The sequence below is a fragment of the Cibotium barometz genome, chromosome 54 (assembly GCF_041138505.1).
Source record: "Cibotium barometz isolate CiBa-2024 chromosome 54, ASM4113850v1, whole genome shotgun sequence".
Taxonomy (NCBI): domain Eukaryota; kingdom Viridiplantae; phylum Streptophyta; class Polypodiopsida; order Cyatheales; family Cibotiaceae; genus Cibotium; species Cibotium barometz.
In genome coordinates this window covers 37,189,423-37,205,377 of record NC_141099.1, presented here as the reverse complement: position 1 = coordinate 37,205,377, position 15,955 = coordinate 37,189,423, and the positions used below count along the sequence as shown (strand labels likewise).

The window sequence follows — 15,955 nt, the reverse complement described above, 5'->3', positions numbered from 1 at the left end:
ATCTCTTTACATGCTCATGAGCAAAGAGGCTATGGAGAAAGTGGCTTACTTTGAAGCGTGCCTGATGCTCCCGGTAACACGCGAACCTGACGTTGCAAAGTACCACTGTGCAATTGTGCTGCTAATGATGTAAACCTGGGCCTCTGTCATCAACAATATGGACCAAAGTACTGTGAATATTGTGAGAACGTAATATGCCGGGACCCACCGGTCAGCAGTCCACGTGCAGCAATCGGTAGCAGAATCTCCCTCACAATACGATCCTGAAGTGGCGACTATCTCACCATTCATGTAGGCAAAAATCAAAAAAACCACAAAAGGCACAATGTAGATGAGAAGCACCACGGAGAGGCTGGGTAAGACCAACAACAGCATCCAATTACTTAGAAGGGCTTCAGCTGAGGTCTGCATAATTTTGATTGTGAGCTCTACTCGCTCCCAGTTGGAATAGATTATCCATGCAAAGATTCCACACAATAAGAATACAAAGATGAAGAGTGCAATCCGACCGGCAAGACTAAATGCCTCCTGGCATTCACTGGTTACTATGCAGGCTACGAACCAGAAAATGTTCAAGAACACGGGTATAAGAATAAAGAAAGGGAGGCAAGCGTACACAAGCTGCTTGGCAAAAGCCTTCAAAAGCCACAGAAAGCCGAATATTAAAGGGACACTCAACACCACCGTCACCACGAATGTCCACACCAAGACCCTGACAAATGAATCCGTACTGAGAGACTGCCCAAGTCCTCTCTGCGGAAGCATCTCTATCCACCCAAGCTTTGCTGTGTTGAGGAAGCTCTTCTTTCTGTTGAACATCGCAACACTTTCCATGCTGCTCAGAGACTTGAACTCAAAGTTTTTAGAATTTGATAAATCACTTCCGTACCCAGAGTAGGTGTAGCATAACCCAGATGAGCTGTTGTACAATGCAGAATCAGCCAGTCCATAGTCTTCATTATGATTGACGATGCAGAATATTCCCCACACAACACTAGCAAGAACTAGAATAACAAAGACGACTGTAAATGCAATATCTTGGTACGGTCTTGGGTCATAAACATAACCAAATCCGGGATAGTAAGGGAGAGGTGGTGGTGGGCCCTGTGCCTTATCTTCTCCCTCATCCGGCCCACCTGATTTATTCAGCAAAGGCTCTAAGTTCTCTTCTGAGCTCCCAACACCCACTTCAATCTGTGCAGCCCCCGAATCCATATTATTTTGTATGATTAGGCCAGCACTCCAACAGGCATCTGAAACCTGATCACAAACTAAAATAAAAGCTTGTCAAAGGCCCATTCACTCATGCAAGAAGTTGTAATAATTGAAATCTTTACAAATTTTATGTTGCCAAATAATCGCCCCAGATACCTGAGCAAAAATTTCCCTTTTATTTTGAAACAAAAAACAATGACGTGAGTTCCTAAAATCTAATAATACATTTATAAGCGCCAAGAAAATCCAGACATTCAAATCCCCCTCTTGGCATTTCTCAATTTTATATTATTCCCTGCATGAAATCCATTTCTCAATTTTCTATTATTCCCTGCATGAAATCTTAGTTCAGAACAAAACCCTTTCACCTAAAACCTAGAGCAATGTTGCATGCGGAAGCTCCGAGAGTTTTCTTTCAGCCCTAAACACCACTTAGAACATGCTGATGCAAAAACGCAAATAGAAGAGAGAGAAGAGAGAGAGAGAGATGGCTGGAAATTCAGTATGTTCATATGGTACAAAAAGGTACATAAATTCTTGCAGCCATGGGTTGCCTTCCATGAAAAGGTAGAACACCTATTCTAGTCCTAGTCTAGACCCACACCCAAAGGGGGATGGAATGAAAAACACAATGAGCCATGAGTGCCTTATATAGGCCTTTGGACATACTAGAGAGCTGGCTGACTGCTGGTCGGTCAACCGACTAGACATATATTGCAAAATCTCTTCACGACCTGCCTTCTTGCAGCCGACAGGTCTTCCTTGTCCTCCTCCTAGTCCAACACTCGCCAAATCTGCACTTCATGCTCCAAAATCCCTGGTTCTAATCTCTTTTTCTGGCTGCCCCTTCAGGACTAGCTTCAGGACATGTCCATGAGCAAAACCTTTGCACATGACATCCCCCTCTGCTAAACTTGATGACGGGATTCCAACCTGTTCTTGGATGACTGTCATCATCCCATTCTGTTCCCGGAGTCCCTCTATCATCCCATCCATCTCTGGCAACCCTTTTCACTGAAAACCCGGCCCGTTCTCCAAAACTACTCAAACTCTGAATAAGATCTATGCATCTGTTCCATCCAGTCCCCAATCCGTTCCTGCCCTGTCTCTGAACACCGTCTTGGTCTTCATTCCTGAGAAATGAGTCTAGCACTCTCACTCCACCCTTGGAGGATCATCCTCCCTTGGAACCGTTGCCCGAGAGCCTTTCCTGGCTCATAGGACTGCCATCCCCTTTGGGCTTTGTGGAACACCACCAACCAAACTCTTGGGAGCTCTTCCCGGTCTTGTGTTCCTTGCCTTGGGCTTCGTACCTGTGCACTTTCCTGTACCTTGGACCTGTACACCTTCATATGGGACTAAATCAGTGTTTAGCCTTGTTGAGCCTAATGCTCTGATACCAATGTTACATGCAGAAGCTCTGAGAGTCTTCTTTCAGCCCTAAACACCACTTAGAACATGCTGATGCAAAAACGCAGACAGAAGAGAGAGAAGAAAGAAGAGATGGCTGGAAATTCAGTATCTTCATATGGTACAAAAAGGTACATAGATTCTTGCAGCCATGGGCTGCCTTCCATGAAAAGGTATAACACCTATTCTAGTCCTAGTCTAGACCCACACCCAAAGGGGGAGTGAATGAAAAACACAATGAGCCATGAGTGCCTTATATAGGCCTTTGGACAATCTTGGGCAAGGAATTTTTCTCCTTCGGGAGAAAGTTTTGGCATTGGTTTTCAGACATTGTATTTACAAACATGACTTCCAAGGGTCAGGAGCTTTAGGCTCCTTACACCAAGGATGTAACATACCATGCTTGCAGAAGCATTTTTAATGATAAGGTATTGATGCATAACACTTGCTGAAAACTGAATACATGGAGATTCAGGTTTAGAAGATACAAAAGGACACAGTATTGGGTCCCAACTAACCTCTCAAGGGCCCCCACCACTGACCAGTGTATTTGCTTGATATATTGCAAGAGAATGATGAAGTACAATGCTGAAAACTACTGCCCACTGGACTGCACTTGACTTTGGACTGTACGGGACTCTGAGGATCAGAATATGACCTGACTTGGGCCACCCCTTTGAGGTGCGTTTTCTGTCTTCTTGAAGCCGCCCCCTGGCTGAGAGTACAACTCTTGCTTGATAGGCTGAGGTAGAACTCTCTCCAGAGCTTGTGGCTATGGCTGGAAAATGCTCCAAGACAACCCCAAATAGGGGTCTTTGGTGGGTAGGGTTGGCTGGGAATGGCACACTTTTCCAAGGTCCTATTGGACTATGTTCATCTCCAGCATTTATCCCATTTATTACATTATTTGATGTATTTTACTTAGTCGTGGGTATTTTTTCCCACATTTTAGGCATTTTTCCCCAATCGTAGGTATTTTTCAGCAATCAAGGGTTTCTTCTACTGGCCGACTTGGCTATTTGTGCTATATGTAAGAACAGGCTTTTTGTCATTTAATTCATTTATCATTTTGCTCAAGAGTTGGATCATTGTTGGCTGCTCCAAGTCTCTCAAATGCTTCCGCTTGTTGCCTTCAACCGTTCTCTCGTGGTATCAAAGCGCTATGGTTCCCAAGCCCAAGAAGACTATCAGCCAGCATTTTGTTTTTTCCAGCCCGCCCTCCCTGCAGAGGAGGCAATTTCTTTTAACACAAATTTTGTGTTTCCCCAATTTCTGTGCTTTGTCTATACCCCGGACCATTGTATGTAAGACTTGGCTATTTGTGCTGTATGCAAGAACAAGCTTTTTGCCATTTGATTCATTTATCACTTTGCTCAAGTGTTGGATTATTGTTGGCTGCTCCAAGTCTCTCAAATGCTTCCGCTTGCTGCCTTCAACCATTCTCTCGTGGTATCATAGTGTTGTGGTTCCCAGGTCCTTGCTTCTACACCCTACATGAAGACTATCAATGAGCGTTTTCTTTTTTCCAAACCTCTCTCACTGCAGAGGAGGCAATTTTTTTTAACGCACATTTTGTGTTTCCCTAATTTATGTGCTTTGTCTATACCCCGGACCAATGGCAGCACTATGCACTTGCTCCATTACCCTCTCCCTCCCTTACTTCATCACACATCGGATCGGCTCCCGCCTTCACGCGTGTGCATTGATCTCCCAAAGGAGTACAGTTCCACATCTTCAGTTCCAGATCTTTCTTTCACCTCACCTAGCGTCTAGGGAGGAGTGGGCAGCCCCTGGGTACCTACCTGGAGCCTTTCCACTATAGATTCAAGAGGAGGATTCCATGGCTTTTGTCATCTCTTCATCTATTCCCCAACTTCCCAAGGAATCCATCCTAGATGGGACCAACTACCTTGATTGGTCTTTGCAAATGAAGACTTTACTCAAATATCATCGGCTATGGGGTATTGTTACCAGGGCCAACGTCGTGAGGTGACGGGAATCGCTCAGTGTCACGTGCATCCCGCACTTGGATGCCACGTAGACATTTCTGTACAGAAGGTGCAGGACCTGGGATGGTGAACTGGTCCCATGTGAGCCCAGTCCGGGACGAGTCAGCCAGGGATCCATCTCAGTCGTCTGTGCATTGTCCTGCACATGAGTCCAAGGTCAGGTGTGCATTGTCCTACACATGAAGCAGTGCCAGTCCGCGCTGTGAGTCTCCCTCTGGAATGATGTCAGATGTGCTGTGTATCTGGTTTGCAACTGGATGCCAGGCCTCTGTAGGCATGTAGTTTGCATGTAGAGATGGGGCCAGCCCATAGGGCTACCCCAGGGCAAGGTTTTGCATTGGCATATTTAGTATGGGCATGGGGGAGGTATAGAACCACCCCCAAGGGGCCAGGAGGGCCCAAGATATTGCCCACCAGCCAAGGCAAGGGCTGGAGGGGCTGTCGGCCAGCTCCAGAGCTTCTGGACAGGCAGCCGACAGAGATTAAAACCCTAGAACAGCAGGCGGCCAGGTGTGGGGGGCAGTCCCACACCTCTGCGCAGCATGTCCAGCAGCCAGGGTGCTGCCCAGAGTCATGCGCAGGCTGGACAGAGCCATTAAACAAGTGTGAAAACACTTTATTAAGTGTGTGAGTATTTTATTAAAATACTCAGTCGTGGGCTGTCCTGAAGCCAGCCGACTGCATGAAGGGAGGGGTATAAATACCCAAGTCATAAATCATTTCATCCATCTCATATTTCACCAAGAGCTCCAAGCATTCAAGGGCCAGGACAGCCAAGGGTTTGCTAAAGCAAAGGGGTGAAGGACTGAAGGTCAAGGGCAGGTTTTCCAGCCAAGAAAAGGTCAAGTACTTTGTATTTGTTTCAGATTTACATCATTCTAATAAAGCAAATACACCATCCGTGGTGGGGGCCCTACAGAGGGTAATTGGGACCCAATACTGTGTCCTCTCCATCTCCCCTTTCTCTCTCTATTTTCTGCACATCGTCTTTCAGTTTGTGCGTTAATTCCGTCGCGAAAAGAGTGCTGTTTTCTGAGTTTTTGAAGTACCGATCCTTCTCCGAAGCTTCCGCATATTACAGTGGTATCAGAGCCTACTTCAAGGACGAAGATTCAGCAAAGAAAACCAGAAATTTTTTTCGCTCGTGTGGTTGGTTTTTAGACGCCGGTGGACTACCCTTTTCGGAGTGACTCCTGTCCCTCGAAGGACGGTTGGTTTTTAGCCTCCGGAAGTCTCCCACACAGATAGTGGATGGTCAGATTGCGTTCCGGAAAGGAATTGCATATTCCCGCTATGGCGAGCTTTGGCGACGAGAGAGAACCAGAACCATGGGACCAGAGTGCACCAGGCAGCCCAGCTAGGGCACCCGGCTTGAGTGTACAAGACATGTTCCAGCAGATGATGCGAGCAATCGCAGACCAGACAACCAAGTTGGACGAGCAGAAGGCGCGGATTTTGGCTCTGGAGGAGCGTTCTCGCTCTCCAGCGTCGCGTTTTCCATCTCCTCCTCCCTCTCCTTCCGTACCCCAGATACCAGATCCTCGTCACAGGGACCCTCTCGAGGGGTCACAGCCGCAGCCAAGCTCCTTGCTTGAGATGCAGATGCGGGCATTGGAGATTCGACAACGAGAAGACGAAGCCATGCGACGAGTGGAACACGAGCGTTACCTCCGAGTTGGACTATGCACGATGTATTTCATGTCAGTTGGTTAAAGCCATATGCAGGTCCACCCCCTTCAGAGGTCAAAGACGAAACGGAACCAGACATCATTGATGAAGCAGAAGTAATGGTTCCAGAACAGATCCTTCTGCACCGTTTCAAGCATGGCTCAGGCCGAAGACTACGACAGTTTCTCACGAAGTTTCAGGACCGAGGAACTCATGAAGCGGTATGGCTCGACAAAGAATTTTTCGAAGACTATCCGGCTTTATTGACGGATTATTTGGAGGCTATGCAGCTTCCGTCAAGTTAAGCAGAAGGGGATGTCACGTGCATCCCGCACTTGGATGCCACGTAGACATTTCTGTACAGAAGGTGCAGGACCTGGGATGGTGAACTGGTCCCATGTGAGCCCAGTCCGGGACGAGTCAGCCAGGGATCCATCTCAGTCGTCCGAGGTCAGGTGTGCATTGTCCTGCACATGAGTCCAAGGTCAGGTGTGCATTGTCCTGCACATGAAGTAGTGCCAGTCCGCGCTGTGAGTCTCCCTCTGGAATGATGTCAGATGTGCTGTGTATCTGGTTTGCAACTGGATGCCAGGCCTCTGTAGGCATGTAGTTTGCATGTAGAGATGGGGCCAGCCCATAGGGCTACCCCAGGGCAAGGTTTTGCATTGGCATATTTAGTATGGGCATGGGGGAGGTATAGAACCACCCCCAAGGGGCCAGGAGGGCCCAAGATATTGCCCACCAGCCAAGGCAAGGGCTGGAGGGGCTGTCGGCCAGCTCCAGAGCTTCTGGACAGGCAGCCGACAGAGATTAAAACCCTAGAACAGCAGGCGGCCAGGTGTAGGGGGCAGTCCCACACCTCTGCGCAGCATGTCCAACAGCCAGGGTGCTGCCCAGAGTCATGCGCAGGCTGGACAGAGTCATTAAACAAGTGTGAAAACACTTTATTAAGTGTGTGAGTATTTTATTAAAATACTCAGTCGTGGGCTGTCCTGAAGCCAGCCGACTGCATGAAGGGAGGGGTATAAATACCCAAGTCATAAATCATTTCATCCATCTCATATTTCACCAAGAGCTCCAAGCATTCAAGGGCCAGGACAGCCAAGGGTTTGCTAAAGCAAAGGGGTGAAGGACTGAAGGTCAAGGGCAGGTTTTCCAACCAAGAAAAGGTCAAGTACTTTGTATTTGTTTCAGATTTACATCATTCTAATAAAGCAAATACACCATCCGTGGTGGGGGCCCTACAGAGGGTAATTGGGACCCAATACTGTGTCCTCTCCATCTCCCCTTTCTCTCTCTATTTTCTGCACATCGTCTTTCAGTTTGTGCGTTAATTCCGTCGCGAAAAGAGTGCTGTTTTCTGAGTTTTTGAAGTACCGATCCTTCTCCGAAGCTTCCGCATACAATGTAACGTGCGGAAGCTCTGGGTAGTCTTCTTTCAGCCCTAAACACTCTTGAAAACCTTCTGATGCAAAACGCACCATCTAATGCAAAAACGCAGGTAGAGAGAGAGTAGAGAGAGAGAGTGAGAAGTGCTGGAATTTCAGTATATACTATGGTACAAAAAGGGTACATATCTTTGCAACCATGGGCTGCCTTCATAAAAAGGTGATTAAACCTAAATTCTGTCCCCTTTGGGACCTCTAGTGACCCAATCCCCTAGTGGGAGAGAGTGATCAATGCTATGAGCGCTTGATGCCTTTTATAGGCTTCTTGGACAAGGTAGGAGCTGGCCGACTGCTGGTCGGCCAGTATTAATACATTAAATGATCTATTAATTCAGCCGACTGGATATTCCTCCTTGATCTTGGTGCGCATGCTGCCTACACCTTGCTGACGTCAGCCGACAGCTTCTGTACTCAGCCGACTGCCCCCCCTGGTGCTTCTCCAAGTCCAACCTGGCCACTTCTGCACCTTGTGCTCCAAATCTGACTCTATCTGGTTCATACCCTTTTATCTGTCTGCCTCTTCTGGATCTAGCCTTGAGAAGGTCCATGGCATTGCTGATGCACATGACATCCCCCTCTGCTAAACTTGATGACGGGAATCCAACCTGCTCTTGGATGACTGTCATCATCCCAATCCTGTCCCGAAGTCCCTCTGTCATCATCCATCCCTGGCAAACCTTTTTCTCTGAAAATCCGTTCTGTTCTCCAAACCACTCTGTCTCTGATGAAGATCTATGCATCTGGTCTTCCTCTAGTCCACAATCCATTCCTGCCCTGGCTCTGAACACCGTCTTGGTCTTCGTTCCTGGAACTGAGTCTGGCACTCTCACATCACCCTTGGAGGATCAACCTCCCTTGGGACCGTTCCCTTAGAACCCATCTGGCTCACGGAACTGCCATCCCCATCTGGCACTGTGGAACACCACCAACAAACCTCCTGGGAGTTCTTCCCGATCTGTGTTCTTTCCTTGGGCTTCAAATCCGTGTACTTTCCTGTACCTTGGACCTGTACACCATCATATGGGACTGAATCAGTGTTTAGCTTTGCTGAGCCTGATGCTCTGATACCAATGTAACGTGCGGAAGCTCTGGGTAGTCTTCTTTCAGCCCTAAACACTCTTGAAAACCTTCTGATGCAAAACGCACCATCTGATGCAAAAACGCAGGTAGAGAGAGAGTAGAGAGAGAGAGTGAGAAGTGCTGGAATTTCAGTATATACTATGGTACAAAAAGGGTACATATCTTTGCAGCCATGGGCTGCCTTCATAAAAAGGTGATTAAACCTAAATTCTGTCCCCTTTGGGACCTCTAGTGACCCAATCCCCTAGTGGGAGAGAGTGATCAATGCTATGAGCGCTTGATGCCTTTTATAGGCTTCTTGGACAAGGTAGGAGCTGGCCGACTGCTGGTCGGCCAGTATTAATACATTAAATGATCTATTAATTCAGCCGACTGGATATTCCTCCTTGATCTTGGTGCGCATGCTGCCTACACCTTGCTGACGTCAGCCGACAGCTTCTGTACTCAGCCGACTGCCCCCCCTGGTGCTTCTCCAAGTCCAACCTGGCCACTTCTGCACCTTGTGCTCCAAATCTGACTCTATCTGGTTCATACCCTTTTATCTGTCTGCCTCTTCTGGATCTAGCCTTGAGAAGGTCCATGGCATTGCTGATGCACATGACAGTTTGCCTCTATAGCTAACCTCTATCAGACTCTCAACCCTCAAATATACTCGAGGAACACTCTATGACCCTTTGCAAAACACCAATCCCTAATCATGGCAATCCCAGTCTGGACAACATACACTTACTAAGCAACTTTCACAATAATCTTTCGGTTCGAAGAAGTTGATATGGTAATCTTGCTAGATATTGGGTCAACACACACCCAACTGACAAGCAAAAAACCACAGACACACTTCAATGGAAAACAATTACACTGCACTCAACCTCACATACGAGACTCCAAAAACCCAATGCCTAACATAAAAAACATCATCTAAAGGAACACCACTGATATATGGCAAAGAAACTTGCTTTTGTACAAAAAATCACTTCTAGATATGTCAACAAGATTGATACGTTGTTGAAATTGTGACCCAACATGATAACCATCCAGGATAAAAGAACATGAAACTACCAACATTCACAAACATCACTCTCACACACAAAATATCCAAGCTCAGGATCAAAGTCATTATGTTGCCATCACATGTGAAAGATCGAGCCATCGGCGGGATGTCAGCCCGTCACTCCTTGATGGTCAAGGTCTTGTGAGAATGAGTATAGAAAACTCAAACACACAAACGCCATACCATAGTCTTGAGATTTCAGCAGCAAGAGACTTCACGATCTTCACCAGCTTCCAAGATAGAAAAGTTTCTTGATGCCTCGATGGTTACTTGGAAGGTCCACCATCTTCACTCAGCAGTATCTCGACCTTCAATAAGTTTGGTAAAGGTCTTCAAGGCTAACAGCATGAAGAAGCTTCATACTCCACTAGTTCTCCACACCATCACGAGCTATTCAAGTATACACTATATATGCTCTGCTCAAAATTTCAGCAGCGTCTCCTTCACATCAACGCCAAACGCCCTTAACACCACCCCCTTGAACTCCTTTTATAACCATATGCTGCCTCGGTTTGCCTACGCCCTCCTCATGTGAATGGATATGGCAAATGCCGAGTGGCACTCATGCTTGTTGCCAACCCTTGTCGAGACCAGCCCAGGCCATGCCAGCATGCAACCATGTCGTCCACAATTGGCAGCCATGATCTTGCTATTACTTGCCTTGCCACGTCAGTTCTTTAGCATCTTCATCATCATCTCAATCACCATATCAATCCAAGTGTGCATCATGCAACAGCATCGTCCGTCGGCTATCTTCCTGGATTAGCCTTTGACTAAGGCTTAGTACCTTAGCATTTCATGTTTTAGATTTAAATTGCCATTGTGGGCTGTTCCCACGCCACACCCAAGCACCACTAGTGTTATCAAGCATTAAAATTTTATGCTAGCAAAAGACCGATATTGATTATTCCGGATTTGTCAAAGCCTTTTATGGTAGAATGTGATGCCTCGGGAAATTGCATTGGAGCAGTCTTGAACTAAGAGGGCCGTGCTGTGGCCTATGAAAGTTGAAGACTTCAAGGAGGCGAAAAGACCGCACCCACATATGAGAAAGAGTTGATGGCTATCAGTCATGCATTGAAGATTTGGAAGCACTATCTTATGGGTGTTGAGTTTGTTATCAAGACAGATCATCAAAGTCTTAAGTAGATGGCTATCATTCATGCATTGAAGATTTGGAAGCACTATCTTATGGGTGTTGAGTTTGTTATCAAGACGGATCATCAAAGTCTTAGGTACTTCATGTCTCAACCTCAGATATCCAAAAAGCATATAAGATGGGCTAGTTATTTGTGGCCCAATTTCATTCCCAAATTATGCATACCCATGGTAAAGACAATAAGGTAGCATATGCATTGTCTCAAAGACCCGTGAGCCATGCAATCTCTATGGAATTCACTTTGATGAAAGATCTTTATGCTACAGATGAGAATTTCAAAGATATTTGGAACAGAAATGGAGACCCGGTTGTTGGGTTTTATGCTGTGTATGCACCCAGAGGAGTGCTAGTGATCATCAGTAGATTACTGGGGCACTTTTTACTTCAGTTAGTGGAGGTTTTTTCCCCCAGTTTAACTTAGTTTCACTTATATTCAGTTTATAGGTGTTTTGGTCCACCCGGCACATTTTATGGCCGGACATGTGAACACATATCTTTAGGTCACTATTATGTGGCTACTGTACTTCACTTTTCATCAAGCATAATACACTGAAGTCGTGTTCTCTCTCTCTCTTGGCTTCCACGCCTGTTTGAAGCTTCTCTAAACCCTAACCCTAACACCTCTGTTGCCTTCATTTGGTATCAGAGCTTTGAAGGCTTGCCTTGCCCTGCCCGTACACTGCCAGGTTATTATTGCTGCTGCCCGTACAACCCGTACATTATTGCTGCTGCCCGTACACTGTGCGCCGCCTGCCAGTAACCGTACAGTTGCTCGCCTGCAGCAGCTGCCGTACCTGTTCGTCACTGTCAGCATCCGTACCTGCTCCGTACAATCAGCGTCGACTGTACTTGTCAACGCTGGTCGTCTGTCGACTGTACTCAGTCGACTGCTGCAGCCCGTATACAGTACCTGGTCGCCTCAACGCTGGTCGTCTGTCGACTGTACTCAGTCGACTGCTGCAGCTCGTATACTGTACCTGGTCGACTTGCTCTACACTGTGCAACAGGCGTCGCCTTCCTTCCGTACCAGTTAGCATACGTCAGCGCTGCCTTGTCAGTACCTGCACACAGCAGCACCGCCTCATCAGTATCTTCACAGTACCTGCAAAGTATTAGCGTGCAGTAGCCATCAGTCTTGTGTAGTACAAGTCGACTGTACCTGCACAATACAATCAACTGTACTTGCTCTTTGGTGGACTGTACCTGCTTAAGTACCACAAGCTACTCAGTCAATCTGTGGTGGTAAGCATTAAACATTCTGTTTTTGGGCAATACTATTTTCTCTGTGTAATTCTACAGGCACAACAGGCAGATTTTCTAGCAAAGAACTATGCAGGTTTTTTGCACAGTTTGGGTGCAGTAAATTTTGGGGCATTTTGGCATTGTGTACGCCATTTGCTGCTCTACTCAGTCATTGGTGCTTTGAGCTGCACATTCAGAGGATTGAGAGTGCAGGCATATTTGGGTGAACTGTATTCAGTGGAGTACAATTGTTTTCAGGGTTCTTGCTATTGGGTTTTTTGATACACAGGTACAACATTGTGCGTAGGCATAATGGCAAATCAACAGCAGAGTGATGTATTCACGTATTTGTCTAAGGAAGACAAATTGGACGGCACGAACTACTCCTTGTGGAGTTTTATGCTGAAAAATGTGCTTGTGGCAAAAGGTCTTTGGGATTTTGTTAGTGGTGATGAACCACGTCCAGGTCCATTGGCTCCAAAGACTCCTCCCCAAGGGGGTGCTCGTGGACGAGGACAACAGGTACAGGCTCCAGGACAGCCATTGCCTGTTCAAAGAACAAATGCTCAAAAGACATGGGATGCCAGGGATGCACAAGCTTTGTCACTCATTGCATTGTCAGTACACAGGTCTATTATACCTCATATTCGTTCAGCTGGCTCTTCACAGAATGCATGGGTGACTTTGGAGCAAATGTATGCTGCTCGTAATGAGGCTAGGATCTTATTTTTGAAAAGAGAGCTGGAAAATCAAAAAATGAATGAAGGAGATGATATGTCTAGCCACTTAAACAAGCTGCAGGATTTGAGAGAGCAACTCATCAATGTGGATGAGATTATTCCTGAGACACAGCTTGTGTCCACCATCTTGCACTCTTTGCCAAGATCTTACTTGGCTTTTCATACCTCTTTGAACCTCAGCATGAGGAATGCTGTTGAACCCCTCAAGTATCAGGAACTTTTTGCTCTCTTACTACAAGAGGAGCAAATGAGGAAGAATATGAATATGAACACAAATGCTGAACAAGCATTTACTACAGGTCAAAAGGGGAAAGGAAAAACTCAGCCAAAGAGTTCAAATCAAAATTCAGGTGATGGTGGTTCTTCACAGGATACCAAGAAAGGTGATGGACAGCCCAAGAAGAAGGGCAAATGTCATTACTGTAAGAAGCCAGGTCACTACATCACTGAATGTAGGAAGAGGATTGCCAAAGAGAAGGCACAGGAAGCTGGGATGTCTGTTAATGATGCTTCTAAAGCTCCTCCAGAGACTGCTTCTTTTGTAGAGGACAAGGATTACTGTTTTTATACATGCAGCTATGATGCCTCTTGGTCTTCACAGGCACTCAGTATGACAGAGCATGCATGTACTTGGTATTTTGATAGTGGTGCCTCAAAGCATATCACATCTCGCAGGGATTTGTTTAGTCATGTTGGCCCTGCCCCTGTTGGCAAAACTGTTCAGTGTGCCAACAATGCTTCATATCCAGTTCGTGGCATTGGGGAGATTCAGCTTACAGCCATTGATGGCTCCATTCTCCGCCTTACAGATGCCTTATATGTACCAGGGATAAAGAAGAATTTGTTGTCCATTTCTTCTTTAGCATATTGTGGTATGCAAGTTCACTTTGATGATGATAAATGCATGGTCAGAGACAAAGCTAATGCCTTGACCTTGATGCTTACTGGTACATTATGTCATGGACTTTATCAGTTGGATGCATTTCACCCAGTGGATCAGTCTGCTTATAATGCATTCACTCTTACTCCAGCTATGGTTGATGCGGAGTTATGGCATGCTCGCATGGGGCATGTAAATTTTGGTAGTCTTATGCTTATGCAGCGACATAACATGTTTACAGATCTACCTCTCATGGAGAAGCCTCCAGATCACATTTGTGAAGGATGTATTTTGGGAAAAATGCATAGGTTTTCCTTCCCACGTGATCAGGCTCTAAGAGCAACTGCAAAGTTGCAACTTATACACAGTGATCTTTGTGGTCCCATGCAAACGAAGTCATTAGGTGGTTGCTTTTATTTCGCGATGACTTCTCTCGTATATGCTGGGTCTATCCTTTGACACAGAAATCACAGGTATACGATGCATTTTTGGCCTTTGTAGCACTTGCTGAGACAGAGTCAGGATGCAAGGTCAAGACTCTCCGTTCTGACCGAGGGGGGGGGTATATGTCACATATGCTGAATTCCTTTCTTGGGAGTAGAGGTATAAAACATCAGTATACTACTCCTTACACTCCACAGCAGAATGGGATTGCAGAAAGGAAGAATCGGTCACTCATGGAGATGGCCAGATGTATGCTAAAGGCAAAAAGGCTACCACATATCTTTTGGGTGGAAGCTGTCATGTGTGCTTGTCATATTTTGAATCGATGTCCCACAAAGGCATTGGTTTCTATTACTCCTTTTGAGGCTTGGCATGGCCGCAAGCCTTCTGTATCGCATTTTCGTATCTTTGGGTGTCTTGCATATGCACACATACCCAAAGAGTTGAGGAGGAAGCTGGATGATAAAGCCACAAAATGCATTTTTGTTGGGTATAGCCGTGAGAGCAAGGGCTACCGGTTATATGACCCACTACTTCACCAAGGCATTACCACGTCCGAAATTTGAAGCATTCCGCAGTGCTTTGAATTTGTTTCCTTTTGGTGGATGATGTACAGTGATCACATATCACTCCAGGGGGGTTTGTTGGGTTTTATGCTGTGTATGCACCCAGAGGAGTGCTAGTGATCATCAGTAGATTACTGGGGCACTTTTTACTTCAGTTAGTGGAGGTTTTTTCCCCCAGTTTAGCTTAGTTTCACTTATATTCAGTTTATAGGTGTTTTGGTCCACCCGGCACATTTTATGGCCGGACATGTGAACACATATCTTTAGGTCACTATTATGTGGCTATTGTACTTCACTTTTCATCAAGCATAATACACTGAAGTCGTGTTCTCTCTCTCTCTTGGCTTCCACGCCTGTTTGAAGCTTCTCTAAACCCTAACCCTAGCACCTCTGTTGCCTTCACTGGTGACCTCCTATGTCATCAACAAGGGTTTTCTTACGATGCGAACCCGATTATGTGTGACTAAAGATTTAAGGCCAAAAGTAATGGAAGAATGCCATGCTCCACCCTCCATGGAACATAGAGACATCTTGACTACAAATTGCCAAAGTCAGGATATGGGAATGAGGGAATATGGACTATATTGATAGATTCAGTAAGCAATCCCACTTCATTCCAATGAAGAAGACCATTCGCACAAAACATATAGCAAGATTATTTATTCGACAAATTTTAAAGCACCATGGATTCCCTAAGTCCATTGTGGAGTTGAAGAGGAAGAGGTAGAGAATATAGGCCGCCTGGTCTAGGGGATTATGCATATGGTGAAGGACACGGTGGAGGAAATGGTGGAGGTAGAGGTAGGGGAATGTCTCCTCAACATACACATAAGCTATAGCTCCATATAACTCGCTTGAAAAAAAATTGATTTATAATCCAAAAAAGTCCATGTGGAACGAGTGCTAAACTCGGGCACATAAAACCAACTCCAGACTTCGAGAATAAATTCTGTGAATCCATAAATCCTTATGCCAAGCTGTCTACTGCTCATGCTCTGGACACGTGACTGCTTCTATAAGCTCAATAGCAAAAACTGTTGGTT

The 15,955-nt window shown here is 46.0% G+C and overlaps 1 protein-coding gene across 2 annotated transcripts in view; it reads right to left on the bottom strand.

Moving 5' to 3' along the window:
* Positions 1-15,955, bottom strand: part of LOC147608111 (Plasma-membrane choline transporter family protein) — a 64,964-nt gene that overhangs the window by 7,196 nt on the left and 41,813 nt on the right. The window contains exon 2 of one of the 2 annotated variants that reach the window (XM_086789565.1): positions 50-1,260. In XM_086789565.1, coding sequence (XP_086645691.1) covers positions 50-1,215 — 1,166 coding nt within the window. In that variant the 5' untranslated portion in view covers positions 1,216-1,260. Of the gene's footprint in view, positions 1-49; positions 1,272-15,955 lie in introns of both variants that reach the window. The other variant, XM_086789567.1, reaches the window with a different exon arrangement.